The following is a 17,627-nucleotide window of genomic DNA, read 5'->3' as shown; positions in this document are numbered from 1 at the left end:
TAATTTATTCACATGCCATTTTCCCACCAGATTATGCCTAAGAGCAGTTTACAGTATATGAATAATTTAAAAAATGACATTTTGAAATTTATAATATAAACAACTGCAGATATCAAGAACACATAACCATATCAATACATCTCAACACAACTAATTCAACCATAAAAAACAGTGATAAAAATAAACCAATCAATCTAATCAATCAAGAAGTCCTGGACCTCCACCTTTTGGTCAATTCTCTGTCTGCATGGGGTGTACTGCAATCTTGCCATTTTAAACAAAGCTCAATATCATTCAAATGACCAAGAACAAAATCACTTCATGGTTGCTTCACAACATCTTCTGTCTGTCCTGAGCAGCAGTAAGTTATCCCTTATTCACAAAAATATATTCTAGTAATTTCAAAAGCTAAACCCTTTGTAACCTTTGAGAATACACATATTTATATTGGATGTTTATAAAGCAAGTAATAGTAATCTGATAGAACCTGGTTGGACAACTGTACACATGAATCACATTATAACATTTTCTAAAGAGGATGGGCCATGGCGCAGTGGTAGATCATCCACTTTACATGTAAAAGGCCCCAGGGTTGATCCCTGGCATCTCCAGGTACAGCTGGGGAAAAGCCCCATTTGAAACCCTGTAAAGCTGCTGCAAATCAGTGTAGCCAACACTGAGCTAGATGAACTAATGGTTTGACTCAGTGTAAGGTGGCTTCCTATATTCCTATGAAAATGTATGATTACTAAATTCTATAACATGAGACCTGAAATGTATACTTTAGTTTATGACAACAAAGAGTCTTGCAGCACCTGAACTAACAAATGCACTACGCCATAGGCTTTTGCGAACCATAGTCCACTTCATCTGATTTTAGCATCATAATAAATTTGTTAGACTTTAAAGTGCCACAAGACTCTTTGTTGTTTTTGCTACAACAGAGTGATATATCTCCTCCTCTGGAAACTACTCTACTATGGTCTCTGTTCTTAGGGTGTTTAATCAATCAGTGTTTCCCCATGGTCCAAAAATTCCTTTGCACAACTTCATATTTTATTAATCTATTAATGCAATTGCCATTTGAATCATTCCACCTCATCTGTCACGGGGCCTTTCAGCAAAAGAAGCAACCATTAAAGAAATTCATCATGAGGAACTAAAACCACACATATATTCTACATATGAGCAGGCTTCTTTTTAGCCCGACAACTCATTCGTGTGGAACACTTTTAATTAACATATGGAAGAAGGGGAAGAAACATAAATTGCAATAGCATGGACTGCTGATTTCCTGAAGAGGGGGGAACACATCATGCAGTAGAATAAATAAAAACATTAAATATATGTTTTGAAAGATTCTAGTTTTAATTGCATACCAAGATAGCCTTCCTGTCCAACGGCACACATTTTGATATTACAAGTGGTTTTAAAACAACAGGAAGGAAAAAATTGAAATTTTACTCACCGTGAATTTCTATTTGTAGATAGTGCTGGAGGACATTCCTCAGTAGGGATGACTCCTCCTACTGGTCGTGACAGGCAGGGTCTCTAAGCTTCTTTGTAGCCTCTCCTGTGGGAGGAGTCGTCCCTCTCTCCAGACCGAACTGACAGAGCCAGGAACCCTCCTCAGGCCCCATATCCACATCTTCCCAGACGTCCCTAGAGTGGAAGCCTATACCAGGAGAAGCTGAAGAAAAGCGACAGACCAACACGGAACCAACGTGCTGGAAGACAGGTCACACATGAAGGGAAACACACAATACTAAACAACGTGTGCAAATGTAAGGCGCTGGCAGAAGCCCCAACTCCCCCACTCCCCCTCCCGCTCCAGAAGGTTGAAGCAGAGGAATGAGAGGTGGGTGGAATGTCCTCCAGCACTATCTACAAATAGAAATTCACGGTGAGTAAAATTTCCATTTTTGCTAGATAGTGCTGGAGGACATTCCTCAGTAGGGATATGACAGAGCAGTGTACTAGGACTCCGGGTGGGATTCCTCTAGCTAGGAGGCAACACCTTCTGGAGCACCTTCCTGCCAAATGCAGCATCAGCTGATGAGAATGAGTCCATTTTATAGTGCCTGATAAAAGCGTGTGGAGAAGCCCATGTAGCCGCCCTACAGATATCCATTATGGGGAACCCCCCCTAAACGCTGCTGAAGCCGCTGCCCCCCTAATTGAGTGTGCTGTGGTACCCAATGGAGGTTCCCTACCCAGAGCTTCATATGCATGTGCTATAGCCGCTCTGAGCCAGCGTGAGATAGAGTAGGTTGTTACCTTACACCCCTTTGATTTCCCAGAGAAGGCCACAAAGAGGGCCTCAGACCTCCTGAACTCTAAGGTACGATCCAGGTAGAAACAAAGAGCCCTCCTCACATCAAGTGAGTGCCACCTATGTTCCTGGGCACAGGAGGGAGCAGGGCAGAATGGAGAACCACTTTCTGCGACCTATGGAAAACAGAATTGATTTTAGGTAGGAATGCCGGGTCTGGTCGGAGGACCACCTTGTCCTGGTGGAACACGTACAGTTGAGGGTCCAAAGATAATGCCCCCAACTCGGAAACTCTGCGGGCCGATGTAATGGAAACCAGAAAAACTGTTTTGAATGTCAAGAGGTTCAGAGAGCAGGTAGCCATCGGTTCAAATGGCGGTCCTGTCAACGCCGTCAGCACCCAGGTAAGGTTCCAGTTTGGAAACCTGTGAATCATTGATGGGGAAACCAGCGTCACCCCTCTTAAAAAAAAACATTTAAGGAATGGGTTGGAGGAAAGCGGGGGCCCCCCCAGGCATAACAAAATGCTACTAAGAGCTGCAGCTTGTCTCTTGATTGTGGTCGCACTCAGACCCTTATCTAGGCCCGACTGGAGGAACCCTAGGGGACCCCTGATGTCTCGAGACCAAGGTTCCACTGTATTTGCAGAGCACCAGGACAAGAAAACCTTCCACGTGGACGAGTAAACCCAGTTCGTGGACTGTCTACGCGAGGCCAGTAGCGTGTCGAGCACTTTCCCCTTAAAGCCCTTACCGCTCAACCACAACCGCTCAGTCTCCAAGCTGTTAGCCGGAACAGCTCTGGTCGAGGATGGCAGACTGGTCCCTGAATCAGAAGATCCGTTCGAGAGGGTACCTGCCAGGGTGTCTTGACTGACATGTTCAGTAGGTCTGGAAACCAGGGACGTCGAGGCCAATGGGGTGTTACTATAATAAATTCTGCCTTCAAGGTCCAAACCCGCTGGATCGTGCGTTGTATCAGCCCAAACGGAGGAAAGGCATACAGGAGGCCTTGTGGCCACGGTGTGACTAGTGCGTTTGTGCCGAGCCTGGTGACACGGATTTCTTGTGAAGAACCTGTCTAGCTGTGTGTTTGCGGGTGTGGCAAAGAGATCCACTACTGGTTCTCCCCACCTGCGCACCACCTGTTGGAAAACTTCTGGGTTCAGTTGCCATTCTGCCTCCTTGATGGCTGTCCTGCTGAGCCAGTCGGCTACAAAGTTGTTTGTGCCCACCAGGTGTTCGGCCTTCAGCGAGGCAAGATGCCTCTACGTCCATTTGAACAGGCGCTCCGCCTCGAGCATTAGGCCCTTCAATCTCGTGCCCCCTTGTCTGTGGACATAAGATTTCGCCGATGAGTTGTCGGTGCGTATGAGGAGATGCTTCCCCTTGATCTCTGGGGCGAAGACCTGTAGCCCCAGTCTGATGGCCCATAACTCCAGTATATTTATATGGAGCTCCGCCTCCATTGCAGACCATGCCCCCAGGGCTACACTGTGGTCCAGGTGAGCCCCCCATCCGTACAAGCTCGCATCTGAGCTCATGATTATGAGTGGAGGATCTTCCAGGCTGACTCCGTGGGCCAACCTCTGAGGTTCCAGCCACCACCGGAGCTCTGTCCGTACTGTTGGAGGCACGGAGACCGAGCGTCTGTGTTGTAGGAGAATTGCCTCCTGGTAGGGCAGAAGGATCTGTTGTAGAGCTCTTGAGTGAAACTGGGCCCACTGAACTAGGTCGTATGCCGACACCATGGACCCCAAAAGCCGAGCTAGCCTCATCAGGTCCAATGCTGGTGCAGCAACTGCTTCCTGAAGCAACAGCTGAAGTCTCAAAGCCCTATCTTCGGTGAGCCTCATGCGGAAAAGTTGCACGTCCAGGATCGCCCCCAAGAGCGGAATAGTTTGGGATGGGGTCAGCATGCTCTGCTCCAAGTTCACTATGAAGCCCAGCCCTTGGAGCCATGATACAGTGAGATGGGTACCTGTGTGTGACTGGTCCCAGGATGGTGCTCTCACCAAGATGTCATCCAGATAGGGATGCACGCATATCCCCATTGTTCTGAGATGTGCCACCAGAACCCCCAGTACCTTGGTGAAAACCCTTGGTGCTGAGGAAAGGCCGAACGGCAAGGCCCTGTACTGGAAGTGTCTGTTGTTGTCTGCAGATTGGAATGTGTAGATACGCCTCGGAGAGGTCCACAGAGGTCAGCCATTCCTTTTGTCGACTAAGAAAAAAAAATTGAATATACCCCTGAGTTCCTCTCTGAGGGAACTACTGGCTCTATTGCCCAGATGTTCAGCAGGTGCTGGATAGCTTCCAGGTAGCGCAGGTGCTTCTCCGGCCTTCGAGACCTTGGGGTGGGTCGAAACCGGTTGTGTGGAATGCGAAGAAACTCTATAGCATATCCCATGGACACCGTGTCCAGCACCCATTTGTCTGAGGTGATGCCTCTCCAGCGGGGGGCAAACTCTAGAAGCCTTGTTCCCGCTCCGCGAGAGGCCTCTGGCAACCACCAGTCAGGAGGAGGAGCCCTTTTGGACTCCCTTCTGGTTCCTCCCTGAGGAGAATGGGGTGCCTCCCGGTTTAGAGGAGGAAGCATGTCCACCCCCTTTGTCTTGTCTGCCCCAGCGAAGCCTGTTGGAATGCTGACTGCAAAATCTAGAGAGCTGTTTTGAGGAACAAAAAAACTGGTTCTGCCTGCCCTTCCGTTCCTCTCTTCTGGCCATAGGGAGTGCTTTCTTCTTGTCCCTAGGTTCCACCAGGTGGGCCTCTAGAGGCTCCCCAAACAGCTTAGAACCTGAAAAAGGTAGGGCAGTGAGGCGGGTCTGTGACTCTGAGTCCACAGGCCACTGCCTGAGCCAAATGTTACGCCGTGCCACAGTGGAGGCAGCCATAGAGCGCACTGCAAACTGTAGGGCATCCATGGATGCGTCGGCTGACAGGGCCAAGGCGTACGCCATTTTCTTTAACCCATCCTTTACAAATTTTGGGACATCGTCCCATGCCCCAAACTCTTCAGCCCACATAAAAACCGCTCTGGAGAAAACTGAGGAAGTGGCTGCGGCTCTGAAGCCTACTACATCTGCCTCAAAGCTCCTGCGAAGAGCCCCTTCAACTCGCTTGTCGCACTGGTCCTTAGGCCCCCCCCTCCCCTTCTGTTGGGATCACTGCAGAGCTAGCAAGAGCAGCAATAGGCGGGTCCACTGTGGGAAAACGCAGTCTTGCTATGATCCTGTCGGCAAAGACGTAATGTTTCTTTACCCACTTGGCAAGTGGCTTTGGTTTGCATGGTGATGACCATTCAGCATCCCACACGTCATCAAACGCCTGGGGAAAGGGAACTGAAACCTGCTTAGTGTCCATGGAGGGGAAGGCCTTTTTTGCACCTGCCGAGGCTGACTGAGTGGGTGCATCGCCTCCCGCCTCAGCCTCTGGCAGTTGTAGCACTCTGCAGGCCTTGGAAAGGAGCGGCTGAAAAACCTCTGGAGCAAAGAGTCTGGGTTGCATCTGGGTGACTTCTATTTCCTCACCCGAAAGCTCCCCCTCTTCCCTGTCCTGCTCAAGTAGTTCAGAATCTGATAGTACCACCTGTGGCACAGGAGCCTGCCTGGGCGACTGTGCCTATGCCTGCCGATCCCGAACCATTGAGGATGAGGGACCTGCATGAGTCTGTGGGGAGGAACGCCTTGCTACCCCCCCCAACGCGCTATGACTCAGGTGCTCCTTTTCACCCCTGGGTGCATCCTTAGCTGGCTCACTGTGTAAAATGTAGGAGGGTGGGGAGAGCCCCCCCGCCTCATGTCTTGATTGGAAAGGGAAGAGGACCTGGAGTGGCTGTCTCTTAAAGATGAGCTGCCATGCCTGTCCTCCCTGCTGGAGCCTGTGGAGTAGGATAAGCGCCTCCGCTTTCCCCTGTGGGGACGCTTCCTCAAATGTTTGCGCTTCTTACTTTTACGTGTGTGTGAGAGAGAGCCACTGACTTCAGAAGCAATGAGCTCTTTAACCCAGGTCATAAATTTGGGAAACAGAGTAGGGGGGGAAAACATCCATACCTTCATCTAGGAGATTCATCCCCCTGCTGTCTACGCTCTGGGACGGAGAGAAGACTGATTGCTGTGAGTCCTCTAGGTCCCTTGCCTCCCCCACGTGGCAGGGCTCTTGGCGGGAAGGCGAAGAGGAAGCGGGTGAGGCCATAATATGGCGGCCTTGACTCCCTGACGCTGAGGGAAAAGCGCGGGAATCACTTTACAGGCGAGCCGCGTTAGCGGGCGCCGCTCAACCCCCTGCTGAGACATTCTCCCACGACGAGGCAAGCCTTTGGTGAAGTGGGGGGGGGAGCCAGGAACCGCGATCCCGCTGAACGCGAGGGTTGCAGAAACGCGGCTCCGCGGAGCGAGGCGACAGACTCCCATCTGGGCGGCTGCTGCTCCGCTGGTATGCTGCAGCTAGCCGCGCTCCGCCCTTCTTCGGCCTCCTTCCCGATGCCTGTGAACCCAGCCGGGTTCAGCCTAGCCTCACAAACCCCAGCCCCACGGAGTGAAGGTAGGGAAGGAGAAGGAAACAGGCAGGGAGAAATAAAACCAATGTAAGGAGAGGAGAAAATTAGCATAAGAAAAAACGCTAAGAGGAAGAATCAGAAAGCGAAAGAAAGAAGCTCTAATAGAGAGGAGAGATTAACTCTAGACCTTCACTGACCGCAGGCAGGGCCGGTCTGGAGAGAGGGACGACTCCTCCCACAGGAGAGGCTACAAAGAAGCTTAGAGACCCTGCCTGTCACGACCAGTAGGAGGAGTCATCCCTACTGAGGAATGTCCTCCAGCACTATCTAGCAAATGTGTCTTAACTTGAATAAGTAATAGAAAGATGCCTTCTCTAAAACAAAACCTTGCTTTACAGTCGGTCCTAATCTGTTCTGTGGCAAAGGCCATCAAAAAATAATTCTGAAGTCTCATCTGCAAGCCTGAGTGAAGTTAAACAGATCAAAAGAAATCTCTCTAGTCAGTGGGCATGGGATCAGGATGAGACTCCTCAGAGGGTACCCCATGGCAGCTAAGCAGGAAAAAGCAGAAAGGACAGCAGTGGTCTCTAAGCATCCCCACCACTTCCACAGGCCCCACTCCACCCAAGGGCCACCCATGCTCCTGGGGTCAGCAAGTTCAAGGACTCCAATACTTGGGAGTTGTGGATGTTGCCAGGCATCCTGGCATTCCCATACATAAAAATCCCTTAGGCATCACATGTGACTATCACATTAACGCCATATCGATGGCACCATACCAATGATGATAGTAGTAGAGGTGAGGCCTCTTCTGGAGCCCCATAATGGTCACAAAAGTCCCATCTGGAACCCTCAAAACCAAGGGAAAGCCTGCATCCATGCTCCAGGAAAGTGAACCAAGAGGGTGAACTTCTGGCACTATTGGGCCATAGCATCCAGTAATGTATCTGCTGGTGGAGGACTGTGAAAAAAGTGAGCTCCCCAACTGTAGCCAGATAAGGTAGGCTCAAAGAAATTTTCTGCAGCACAGGATTCTTAGTTGGCATGCACAGACCCCTGCAGGCAAGAGTACAACATGAGGAACTGCTCCTTAGCGTATACTCCATGTCACAAAGCATGAGGGCTATCACGCAAGTTTCTTCCCCATTCCACTCCTGCTGGTCCAGGACATACACCTGTGGGGTGGGAATGCAGAACTCAGTCTGCAGGTGCAAAGGTGGAGACCTGACTTGGCTTCTGCCCCTGCATGCAGTGGACACTGGGTATTATGAGATGGCCGCCGTCATGGAAGAGGTGCCTCAGCTGGCTCCCTTCCTGCGTGAGAAACTGCAAGTGCTTATGACAGCTGCCCAGGATAGGGAGATGGTATGTGGATGTGGGTGAAGAGGGGCTTTTTGCTGGTAGTGCCTGTCCTGCTGTGGGGAGGGCATGGCAACACCTCTGTTGATCCTATCACCTCTGGCACCAGAACTTTCCGGCCTTGGTGCTTGCAGGTATGGTCTGCCCTGCTCACTCACTGCCTGCTGGGCCTCTGCTTTCTGCCTCAGTGTGCAATCACTAAGGGCACTGCTCTCCCTCCACCTCCCATATCTACCTCTTGCCACTTGCTCCTCCTTCCCATGGCTGGGCTCATTCCATCCACTCTGCAGCAAATGGATGAGGGGAATCTCTAGTGCTGCTATATCTGGCTCTGTATGTATGTTGCTTTGTTTACCTCTTTGTAATAAAGGGCTATTGACTCGTCTGTTTCCACGTGGGCTTGGGGTGCAACAGGGGTGTGAAGGGGGTTGTTCAGTGGGATCGCTATGTGGGGCTGGGACTGGAGACATCATGTGTGTTTGCTGCTAGCAGAGAGAGGATGTGTGGCTGCCTGCATAGTGGGCAATGCAGTCTTGGACATTGGGCAGTGTTGCTATGGATGCCACAGACATGTCTGTGGCTCTGTTCTTTGAACTAGGTTTGCTTTTGTTTCATATCTTCTGAGGACCCATTTTGCTGCCACCCACCCTAACCAGAAACAGTTAAGATGCAGTGTAACTTACATCGATATAACTGTGATGTATCTTACCCCAGGCTGGCTGGCCCCATTAGGCTTGCTCTGCCCATCCCAGTTTGATGGGTCTACTTTAAGTGTGGCTAACCCTAGATCCAATCCATTTTGTCCAGTGAGGAAAAAACATCCAACCCACACCTCCTAAACAGATTATGACTAAAGTTAATCCAGCTGATTGAAAGGAACTTATTACCAGATAAATGTACTTAGATTGTAGCCTAGGTCACATTCCTAAACTTATTTCTGAAGCTTGCCACTATATATCCAAGCTTGAATATTCATAGCAAAATACTGGAAAAAGGAGCAAGTAAATGAATGGAAAATACAATCTGGCCTAGAATTTTAAAGTGCAAGTATCTTATTACAAAAAAAAATGGAGAAGGGTAATATAAATATGTCAATAGACTCTAACAAGTTAGTATGTGTTTATTTTATACTGAAATTGCAAAACCCAAAATAAAAATATTGAAAATACAGCGTTAGAAGCGATATAACCAGAGATGGCAATGTTCCATGTTAAAGTTCAAGCAACAATATAATTTAAAGAGTATTAAAATGATATAAGGACAAATCTACTTACAGAATAATTTAGAAATTCCCCAATTTAGGTTTTTTATTTTGTCCGTTTCTTCTCTTGCTCTCTTTAACATTAGGAAACCCTCTGGAATAATTTAGTATTAGTTTGTGTTTTGCAATATTTATATTATGAAAAATAAATAAAAATGGAGAATATAATAATAACCTACCAAGTAATATGCATTATATATCATGCAAAGATATAGAAGACCTTCTTTCTTTACAACATGAACTTCTGATGAAAAACACTTAGCAACTTTATAATTTTTAGCAAACATGCTTGAACAGGCTGGAGTGGGAAGGATGCTTCAGCTCATCCGCTCAAGTGAAGACACACAGTACATTTACTGCAATGATAATTTAGTGTCATTTCTGTCATTTAGATGGGAGAGGAGAGAACCCCACAGATTATTTATAATACCACCAGTTATAATTATGCTGTTCCTGGCACTGTGGGAAGCCGTTTCTAAATGTTATGTTTATTTCCCAAAATTGTACTGTTTATGTAGCCAAAATAAGATTTCCTGCAATTTGTAATTGAAATCTGCAGCTTAATTGTTTGGCTGTGTTTTGCAAATGATTACACATGGCTGCACATGCCCGGACTTCTTCATGAATAAGGCAAATGCTCCTATCATGGCATGCATACCATGGCATAATCTGTGTCAACTGAAGTTATTCTACCTATGCCAGGGATGAGGAGCCAAATGCAGCCCTTGGGACTCTCCACAGGCCACACTTCCTCTCCCAAGGTCATGCCCTCAGCACTCTGCTCCGCACCTTCTCAATTGCTTTTGCCTGACTAAAGAAATGGAAATGGATTGCCTTCAAGTCGATCCCAACTTATGGCGACCCTATGAACAGGGTTTTCATGGTAAGCGGTATTCAGAGGGGGTTTCCCATTGCCTCCCTCTGAGGCTAGTCCTCCCCAGCTGGCTAGAGCCTGCTCAACTTGCCACAGCTACACAAGCCGGCCCCTTCCTTACTGCAACTGCCAGCTGGGGAACAACTGGGCTCCTTGGGACTATTTGCCTGACTAAACTGTGTCCTTAAACCATGATCGTGGTGCCTCTTGCTTGCTTAAATGTAGGTATGTGGGTGTATAGAAGCCTCTGGCATTTTTGTAGTTGAAATTCAGTGTACTGCAGAAAGGTAGGCCCTGCTCTCTTCTTTGCCTCTGGCCCCAGTCACCACTGGCATGCAGCCCCCCAGAAGGCTGTCCATACAGGAATGCATCCATCAGGCTGAAAAAGGTTCTCCATCCTGGTTAAGTAGAAGTCTCATTTCTCACCTAGTTAAGATGAACAACTTGAATTTTTATCAATTCATTTTCACTGAAGTTAACAGAACCAAAATTGCTCAACAGACAAGTACTCCTGTGGGATCTGGGCTTCCATATCAGCTGTAAAAGATAAATTCAGACATCATATGGAGAACTTACAAGACACTATTACCAGCCTTGTTACATTTTTTCCCTTGCTGTGGCCGCTTTTACAACACTCATACCTCCTAGAAAAGTTGACTTATACAACGGTGGCAGAATGTAACTGTAGTCAGTCAGTCCCTATTTTGATTTTCAAATTGTTACTTTTTTGTGACTGAATGAAATCATACAAGGCATTGAACTGGACAGACGGAAACTGGATTAGCCATTGTGTGAAGTATGCTATGGAACAGTACGCCCAAGCACAAAGTAAAGTTATTAGGGCTGGACAAGATGGGCACCAGCTGCAGTCCAGAGATGCATCTGCAATATTGTTCATTATTAAAATAGCATTAGGGATATGCAATGCTTTATTTTTCAGTTTGGAATGACAGGAGCTGAAAAGCCTGATCTCCAACTCCTGGGAAACTTAGTGAGGGCAGCAGGCCAGCATATTTTCACAGACGCTATGCTAACAGCCGAAAACAGCAAAGCACATTCAGCCACTGGCAGCTGCTGAAGTTTGAACAGCCTCTTCTACCAGGGTGCTTTTCTCTTTTTGCACTATAGCCTGAAGTTCCAGCACATAATTGCAGTGCCGAATAAATGTATCTGAGCAGCAAGAACTTTGAAGTTTCAACAGTAGAACCCTTAAAAGCACATAAACCATTCTGGATTTCCACCATGTTCTACAAAACAGCGTTCATGGGAGTCAAGACAGATGTAATTCCTGTTTTAAACACTGAGCTTCTTTACTCATATAGAACCATACATAACATATAATGATTCTTTTGAATTTTTGCAGCAAAGAAGCTTGGGGAGAGGGAGAGGACTGGAACCCATGTCAGGCAAAGGTTACTAGTTTTTTTGTTTACATACTTATTTGAGTTTGCTGCATGAAAAGTTTCCCCATCATACTACTCACACTGTGATCTGCTTGTTATCATAAAGGAGTAGCCAGGGCTGATATTCTGACTAGCCAACTCTTAGGACATAGTTGGGGAACTTTCCTCAACCTGAAGGCCACATTCTCTCATGGCCATCCTTCTAGGGACCGCATGTCAGTGGTGGGCATGGCCATAGTGGGTCCGCCCCTACTCTCTCACACACAGTACACACATATGTACATACACACCACACAGGCATGCACCTGCACATACTCCACATAGCAGAGCAGGAAACTGAAGGAGCAGCCCATCTTCGTCACTGCTCTGCTGTTTCCAAATCAGCTGAACAGCAGGGATGGGAGATCACCAGGAGAAGGAGGCCAGCAGGAAATGTGAAGGAAACCTCCAGGAACCATTGCTTTGAGCAGCAGCTGAAGGGAGAGGCGGGCAGATCATTAAATGCTTCATAGATCACGAAGGGACCAGATGGGCATTCCCAGGTCACATTCACAACAAACATGTATTCCACTACTATTCCACTTTAAGCAGTCTTGGCTTCCCCCAAGGCATTCTGGGAAGGGTAGTTTGTGAAGTGTGCTGAGAGTTGTTAGGAAACCCCAACAATGCACAAACTTAGCAGCAAATACTGTTTAAACAATTTCACTTCTGGCTACTATCTCCAAATTGCAATTACAGTTGTATTATACAGCCACAAGAGTGGCTATATACTATAGCCAACGTGGATTTTTCACATTCTGCCATGTTAAATTGAAAATAGTCCCCCATGCCATTCTGATGCTGCCCATAAGCTCATTTCAAAACAAAACCTTACAAAACTTATAGTCCTGAACACCTGCAATCAGCCCAAATAATAAAAAGAAGACATGCTGTGCTGATCTTGTTTTAGCAGGGAGGAAGCAACATTATTAAGACAGTTGATATAGTTCAGATGGTCACTTTAAATATGTCTGACTTACTTTGCAATTTTAGTGAAGTTTCCTATAGGAAATCATTTTCTTTTGTTTCTATTTTTGTGAATATGTGTACAGCAACACTTTGCCAAATTTACATTAAAAAAACTCCAAAAATAATTGTGGAATAATGGCACTGTCGATTCTGCAGAATAATCTCCAGTGGACAACAGGAGTGTCTCAATTTGCACAAGATAAAACAGTGGGAGGTGAAATATATTCTAGAAAAATTCTAGGTGTGCTCTATGTTTTTAATTGACAGTGCCCACCTTGCCTTAAATGAAGTGGTTTAAACATAGCAGGCTGAAAACATGCATCCTTTTTTTTCCAACAGCTAGAGTAATTGCTGAAGTAGAAACATATTGTAATTAGTCTCATTTTACATCAAACTGCAGTTTCAGATTCAACTGTTAAAGCACCCAAAATAGAAATAGAACATATTCTCCAATTTGAAACACAAAAGGCTGTCTTCACCATCATATGACATTGACCTATAAAAAGGCTTTCAAATTAATAAAAATAAATTTGACACAGATTTCTAGGATGAAAAATGAGAGAAATAAAATTTTCTAGATTAGATTCTCTGTAGAAACATTAGTAACACAGGAAAGAAGCAAAGCAGAAGAACACCAACAAACATACAAAAATATAATTCTCTATCTTTGGAGATGGCAGGTGTTGCCATCACTCACCATATGCTCAGAGGCACATGTGACCAAATTCTTCCAAGCTACGCAGCAAGTGGATTGGACTGTGAAAGACCAACCCAAATTGTGTTTGCATTTTTACACATTTGTAGGGCAGTACAATATCTCAGAGAGGAGGTCAGGTCTCCTGCTCCCTGGTGCATTCAGTATAGCTGGAAAATTTCCCTGCTTTTTAAAGTTTGATAGAAATATCTGTGGGCTATAGGTATGTTCTTAAACGGCAAGGTTTTTTGCCTCTTAGTGAATATGTATTATACTTTGAAAATCAGCCAGGAGACATTCCTGGAAAAGATTACGTGTAGTTATGATGACATCATCAAAATGGTTGCTACTAGTGCTGTGCACAGACCTCCTGATCCAATCTGCAGCTCCAATTGGCAAATACAGATCATGCCCAATCTAGTCTGGACAGATTCGGATCTGGATCACAATCTGAATATTACAACTCTCCAGAAATCCCATTGACTTATACTGCAAAACCAAAGCAGCCATAACGTTCTTGTCTTATGACCTAGAGATATGGTAACTGCTATATAGGAGATTAAACCTGCCAAGTTGCAGGTGGATAGCTCCATGGGTTTTCATACTAGCCACTTTAAATGTTAAAATGTTTTAAAATTAAAATAGACATAACAGTTTTGTTTTTTCTCATAGGGAATGACATTTGGTGATATGGAAGCCCCTATAGAGGGAATTAACCCAGTCAAATTTCAAATGGGCAGCTCCAGGGGTTTTCATGCTAGCCACTTTTAAAGTTTGCTTTTTCCAAGAAAGATTTGTTTTTTTAAAAAAGACTCTGTCAGCCAACAGCAATAATGAATGAGGGAACCTTTTTTGGGTCACAGACCACTCTGATGAAAGCTATGGACCTCCATAAATAAATACAATTTGTTTTATTGCACTGGATGTTATTATTATTTGTTTGCTCCTGGTTCACACACCCCTGAAGCCCATCCATGGGGGGTCCACAGACCACAGGTTAGGAACAACTGCTCTAGAGCGTTCACAACTCACCACTCACTTTGCAAAAAGGAAGAAGAATCTTGTGTTCATTACATATTAATTTCCAACTATTATGTACCTCGGAGGACTGTCAGGGAGAAAGGCAGGATAGAAATGTTTTAATAACTAAATCAAACATGAAGCAAGTTCTAAAAGCATGGACAGAGGAATAGAGTTGCCAAGCTGTTGGTTCTTCCAGGGTTTCTTGATCCAGGAGCACTCCTACAGAGGAGTAATAGGTGCAGCTTGTCCCATCAATGCTTCTTTGTTCTGGGCAGTGTTGCACCTCTTACTCTGCCATCAGTGGTGCACTCTGGAAAGGCACACAAGCCCTGAGCGATTAAAGGACAATCACAGAGGAACAGCCGGCTTCTTGGTGTTTACTCCTGCAATTGCTGATGTTGTTGGTCTTGCTGATAGCCTAAATGATCCTGGGTGTGGGGAACATCCTTGCTTGGTAAAGAGCTGACTGGTTGCCTTTGGAGAGACAAGAGAAACATGAGGATAGTGATGAAAATCAGAAAAGCTCCAACTGATAGCTCCTTTGCCTAGGTGCTTATTAGTGTCTGGTGGCGAGACTCCTTTCGTTTTGCATGCTCCAGCCTTACTCCTCCATTGGTACCCCCAATATCTGCATTTGGAGCTTAACTTGTCTGGGAAGGCAATGCAGTGATTGCAAAAACATTCTCCTTCCATTGCAGGGAGTTAAAATGGAACTCTGTCTTTAGTTGGTTTTGCTCCATGTGTTCCTGGCTCATATCCTGCAAGGGGAAATGAGTCACAAGTATTGTGCCAGTGGTAGCAACAGCTGAAGCAGAGAGCTAGCTGTTCACTAACAAAGGTGGATTCTTTGCACTGTGGGAGCGTTTCTGCATTTGAGGCTTCAGGGCAAACTCATCCCCCCCCACTTCCTAGATAGGGCACTGCATGTACTCTAACTGGAGGACACAACTTCTACCAACTGAATAATAAAATAAAATAAATAGGCAAACAAGCATTGGTAAGCCAGTACACAGTTTTTCCTCACAGCACAGACAAGAGGTGGGGAAGAATGAGAGACACTCTCTGGCCAGTGATGTCTGCATGCTCTGCACATATATCATGTTTCATTGGGGAGGGGGAGGGGGGGAAATGTACAGGCTGCAATATCTTGAGGCACTATCACCTGCTCTGTAGTTGCTGACATCCCCTTCCTTTGATTACCTGTGAGATGCCTTGTCCTTGTAGTCCCAGTTGCAGCAGCGATGCCAAGATTTGTGGCGGGTATCTGGGTCCTGAGGCAGGGTACCTATGTGTTGCTCATATGCTCTTTTGCTTCTTTTTGTTGTCTCTGGGTGATATTTGTTGTTTGAGGAAAGTGCTTCTTTTGTTGACCATCACCAAAGTGCCCATGTGAGTTCCTAAATATAGGGTTAGAATGATGTGGCCTTATGCCACATACAGGGCATCTTGTTCCTTTGCTAGGTCCTATATTCCCCTGGAACTGTGTCATTAGCGAGTTAATTGAAATTCTACCACAGTGACCATCATGGTGGAGAAGGGGGGCAACCATTTTGGGACTCAGTACGAGTGGTGAAATTATGCCACCTCTTTAGCAAGCATAACATTATGCCCTCAGAGATGAGACCAAGCCCAAAGTACTGAATTCCAACTAAATGCCACACCTCTCCAACCAATGGCCCAAGTCAAACCAATTTCCCTGCTGTGGAGTCCTACCAGCAGAAGGACTATGCTAGAGCTTCCTGTTCAGGGGGGGGAACTATTGCTACAGTGGTGCAATTCCCCCCACAACCCCACTGATGTAGAATTGTGTTCCACTGGCCCAAGAGGATTTTGTAACAACCCTATCCTATCCAGCAGGCATAATTTGAGAACAGCATCACTCTCTCCGACCAGCAATCTATAATCCAGTGATTATGGTCAGAAACATCCAACTATGTTCTAAACTGCAGAAAGGGGAAAATGAAGATTATTTTACCCATAAAATTGATGTTAAGACCTTCATGATTGGGAAAGAGAGAATCAATTGGTATAGTTATAGTGATTTTTAATAAAATCTGGTTAGGATGCTTGGTAGCCTCTTGTGTCATCTCATAAAATGCAGTCCTGGTCTATCTCATGTATTTAACAGAGATATAATACGTGATACATAACTTTCTGCCAGGAAAAAACCCTACATTTTAACATTATTTCACAGAAATGAAGATGGCTCAGTCTGGTACATTTATGGTTCATATGGAAATAATTTTTTATGACAGGCCAAATCCCTGCATCGGGGTGGGAAACTGTGGCCCTCCAGATGCTGTTGTACTCCAAATCTCGTCAGCTCCAGCCAGCATAGCCAATCGTCAGGGATGATGGAGACGATAGTTCAGCAACATCTGGAATGCCACAGGTTCCCCAGTCCTGCCCTACATCATGATAAAGAAAAGCAAACAGAAATCTTAGGTTTCCAATAGCGTTTGTAATCTCACATAATGAAAGAGTTACCTGCTGAAAACAGCGGGACTTAATTCTGAGTAAATATTAATAGATAAGATTGCACTCTAAGAAACGTTACCAGTGCCAATATGCAATATATCAGCTGATATATCAATAAATAAAGCAATAGTTGGCTTTCTTATTTGTAATCTGCAGCTATTTAAAAAACATGCAAGGGAAGCTAGAATGTCTGTTTCACACACAGCATGTTTCTAACATAAACAGCATTCCAAATAAAAATATTATTTTTAACAAAGAAAATCTCTCCAGAAGGAAGATAGTCACTTAATATAATCCCTGTTAAAGATTAGCTAAACATGCAATTGCAAAAGAGATGTCCCACACCTTTTCAGAAGCAAGCTAGCACTTTGCATACATACAGATTATGCATATATGTAGAATGTTACATCTCTGCTTGCCCATGCATCTTCCTCCTTTGAACATAAGGCGATGCACCACATATCTGACGTTTTAAGAGCTTGCAGCTGCAACTGCTATTTTCTACAACCCTACATGAGAAGGGTGGGCACGTGGGTATAATCCAACTCAATCAGTCATTGTTTGATACTAATTAGTATTAGAAAATGCAGTGGAGGGGTGTGGGATGATAGGGGAAGGAAGATTTTAAAGACAGGAGAAGAGAAATAAGACAGAAAGCTGTGGGGGTTTTGTTTTTGTTTTTTTAAAACATAAAAGAACAGTTAAGATCAAATAACATTCCAAGACTAAGAACTCCTCAGTTTAAGAGAAGAGTTAAG

At 45.5% G+C, this 17,627-nt stretch overlaps 1 protein-coding gene across 8 annotated transcripts in view; it reads right to left on the bottom strand.

Moving 5' to 3' along the window:
* Positions 1 to 17,627, bottom strand: part of TUB (TUB bipartite transcription factor) — a 193,143-nt gene that overhangs the window by 65,657 nt on the left and 109,859 nt on the right. For 2 of the 8 annotated variants that reach the window (XM_061610315.1, XM_061610317.1), the window contains exon 1: positions 6,324 to 6,994. The exons of the other annotated variants lie outside the window; for them this stretch is intronic. In XM_061610315.1, the coding sequence (XP_061466299.1) occupies positions 6,324 to 6,329 (6 nt within the window). In that variant the 5' untranslated portion in view covers positions 6,330 to 6,994. Of the gene's footprint in view, positions 1 to 6,323; positions 6,995 to 17,627 lie in introns of those variants that run through there. 8 annotated transcript variants of the gene reach the window in all.

This window comes from Rhineura floridana, chromosome 2 (genome assembly GCF_030035675.1).
Source record: "Rhineura floridana isolate rRhiFlo1 chromosome 2, rRhiFlo1.hap2, whole genome shotgun sequence".
Taxonomy (NCBI): Eukaryota; Metazoa; Chordata; class Lepidosauria; order Squamata; family Rhineuridae; genus Rhineura; species Rhineura floridana.
This window is presented reverse-complemented; position numbering and strand designations above follow the sequence as displayed.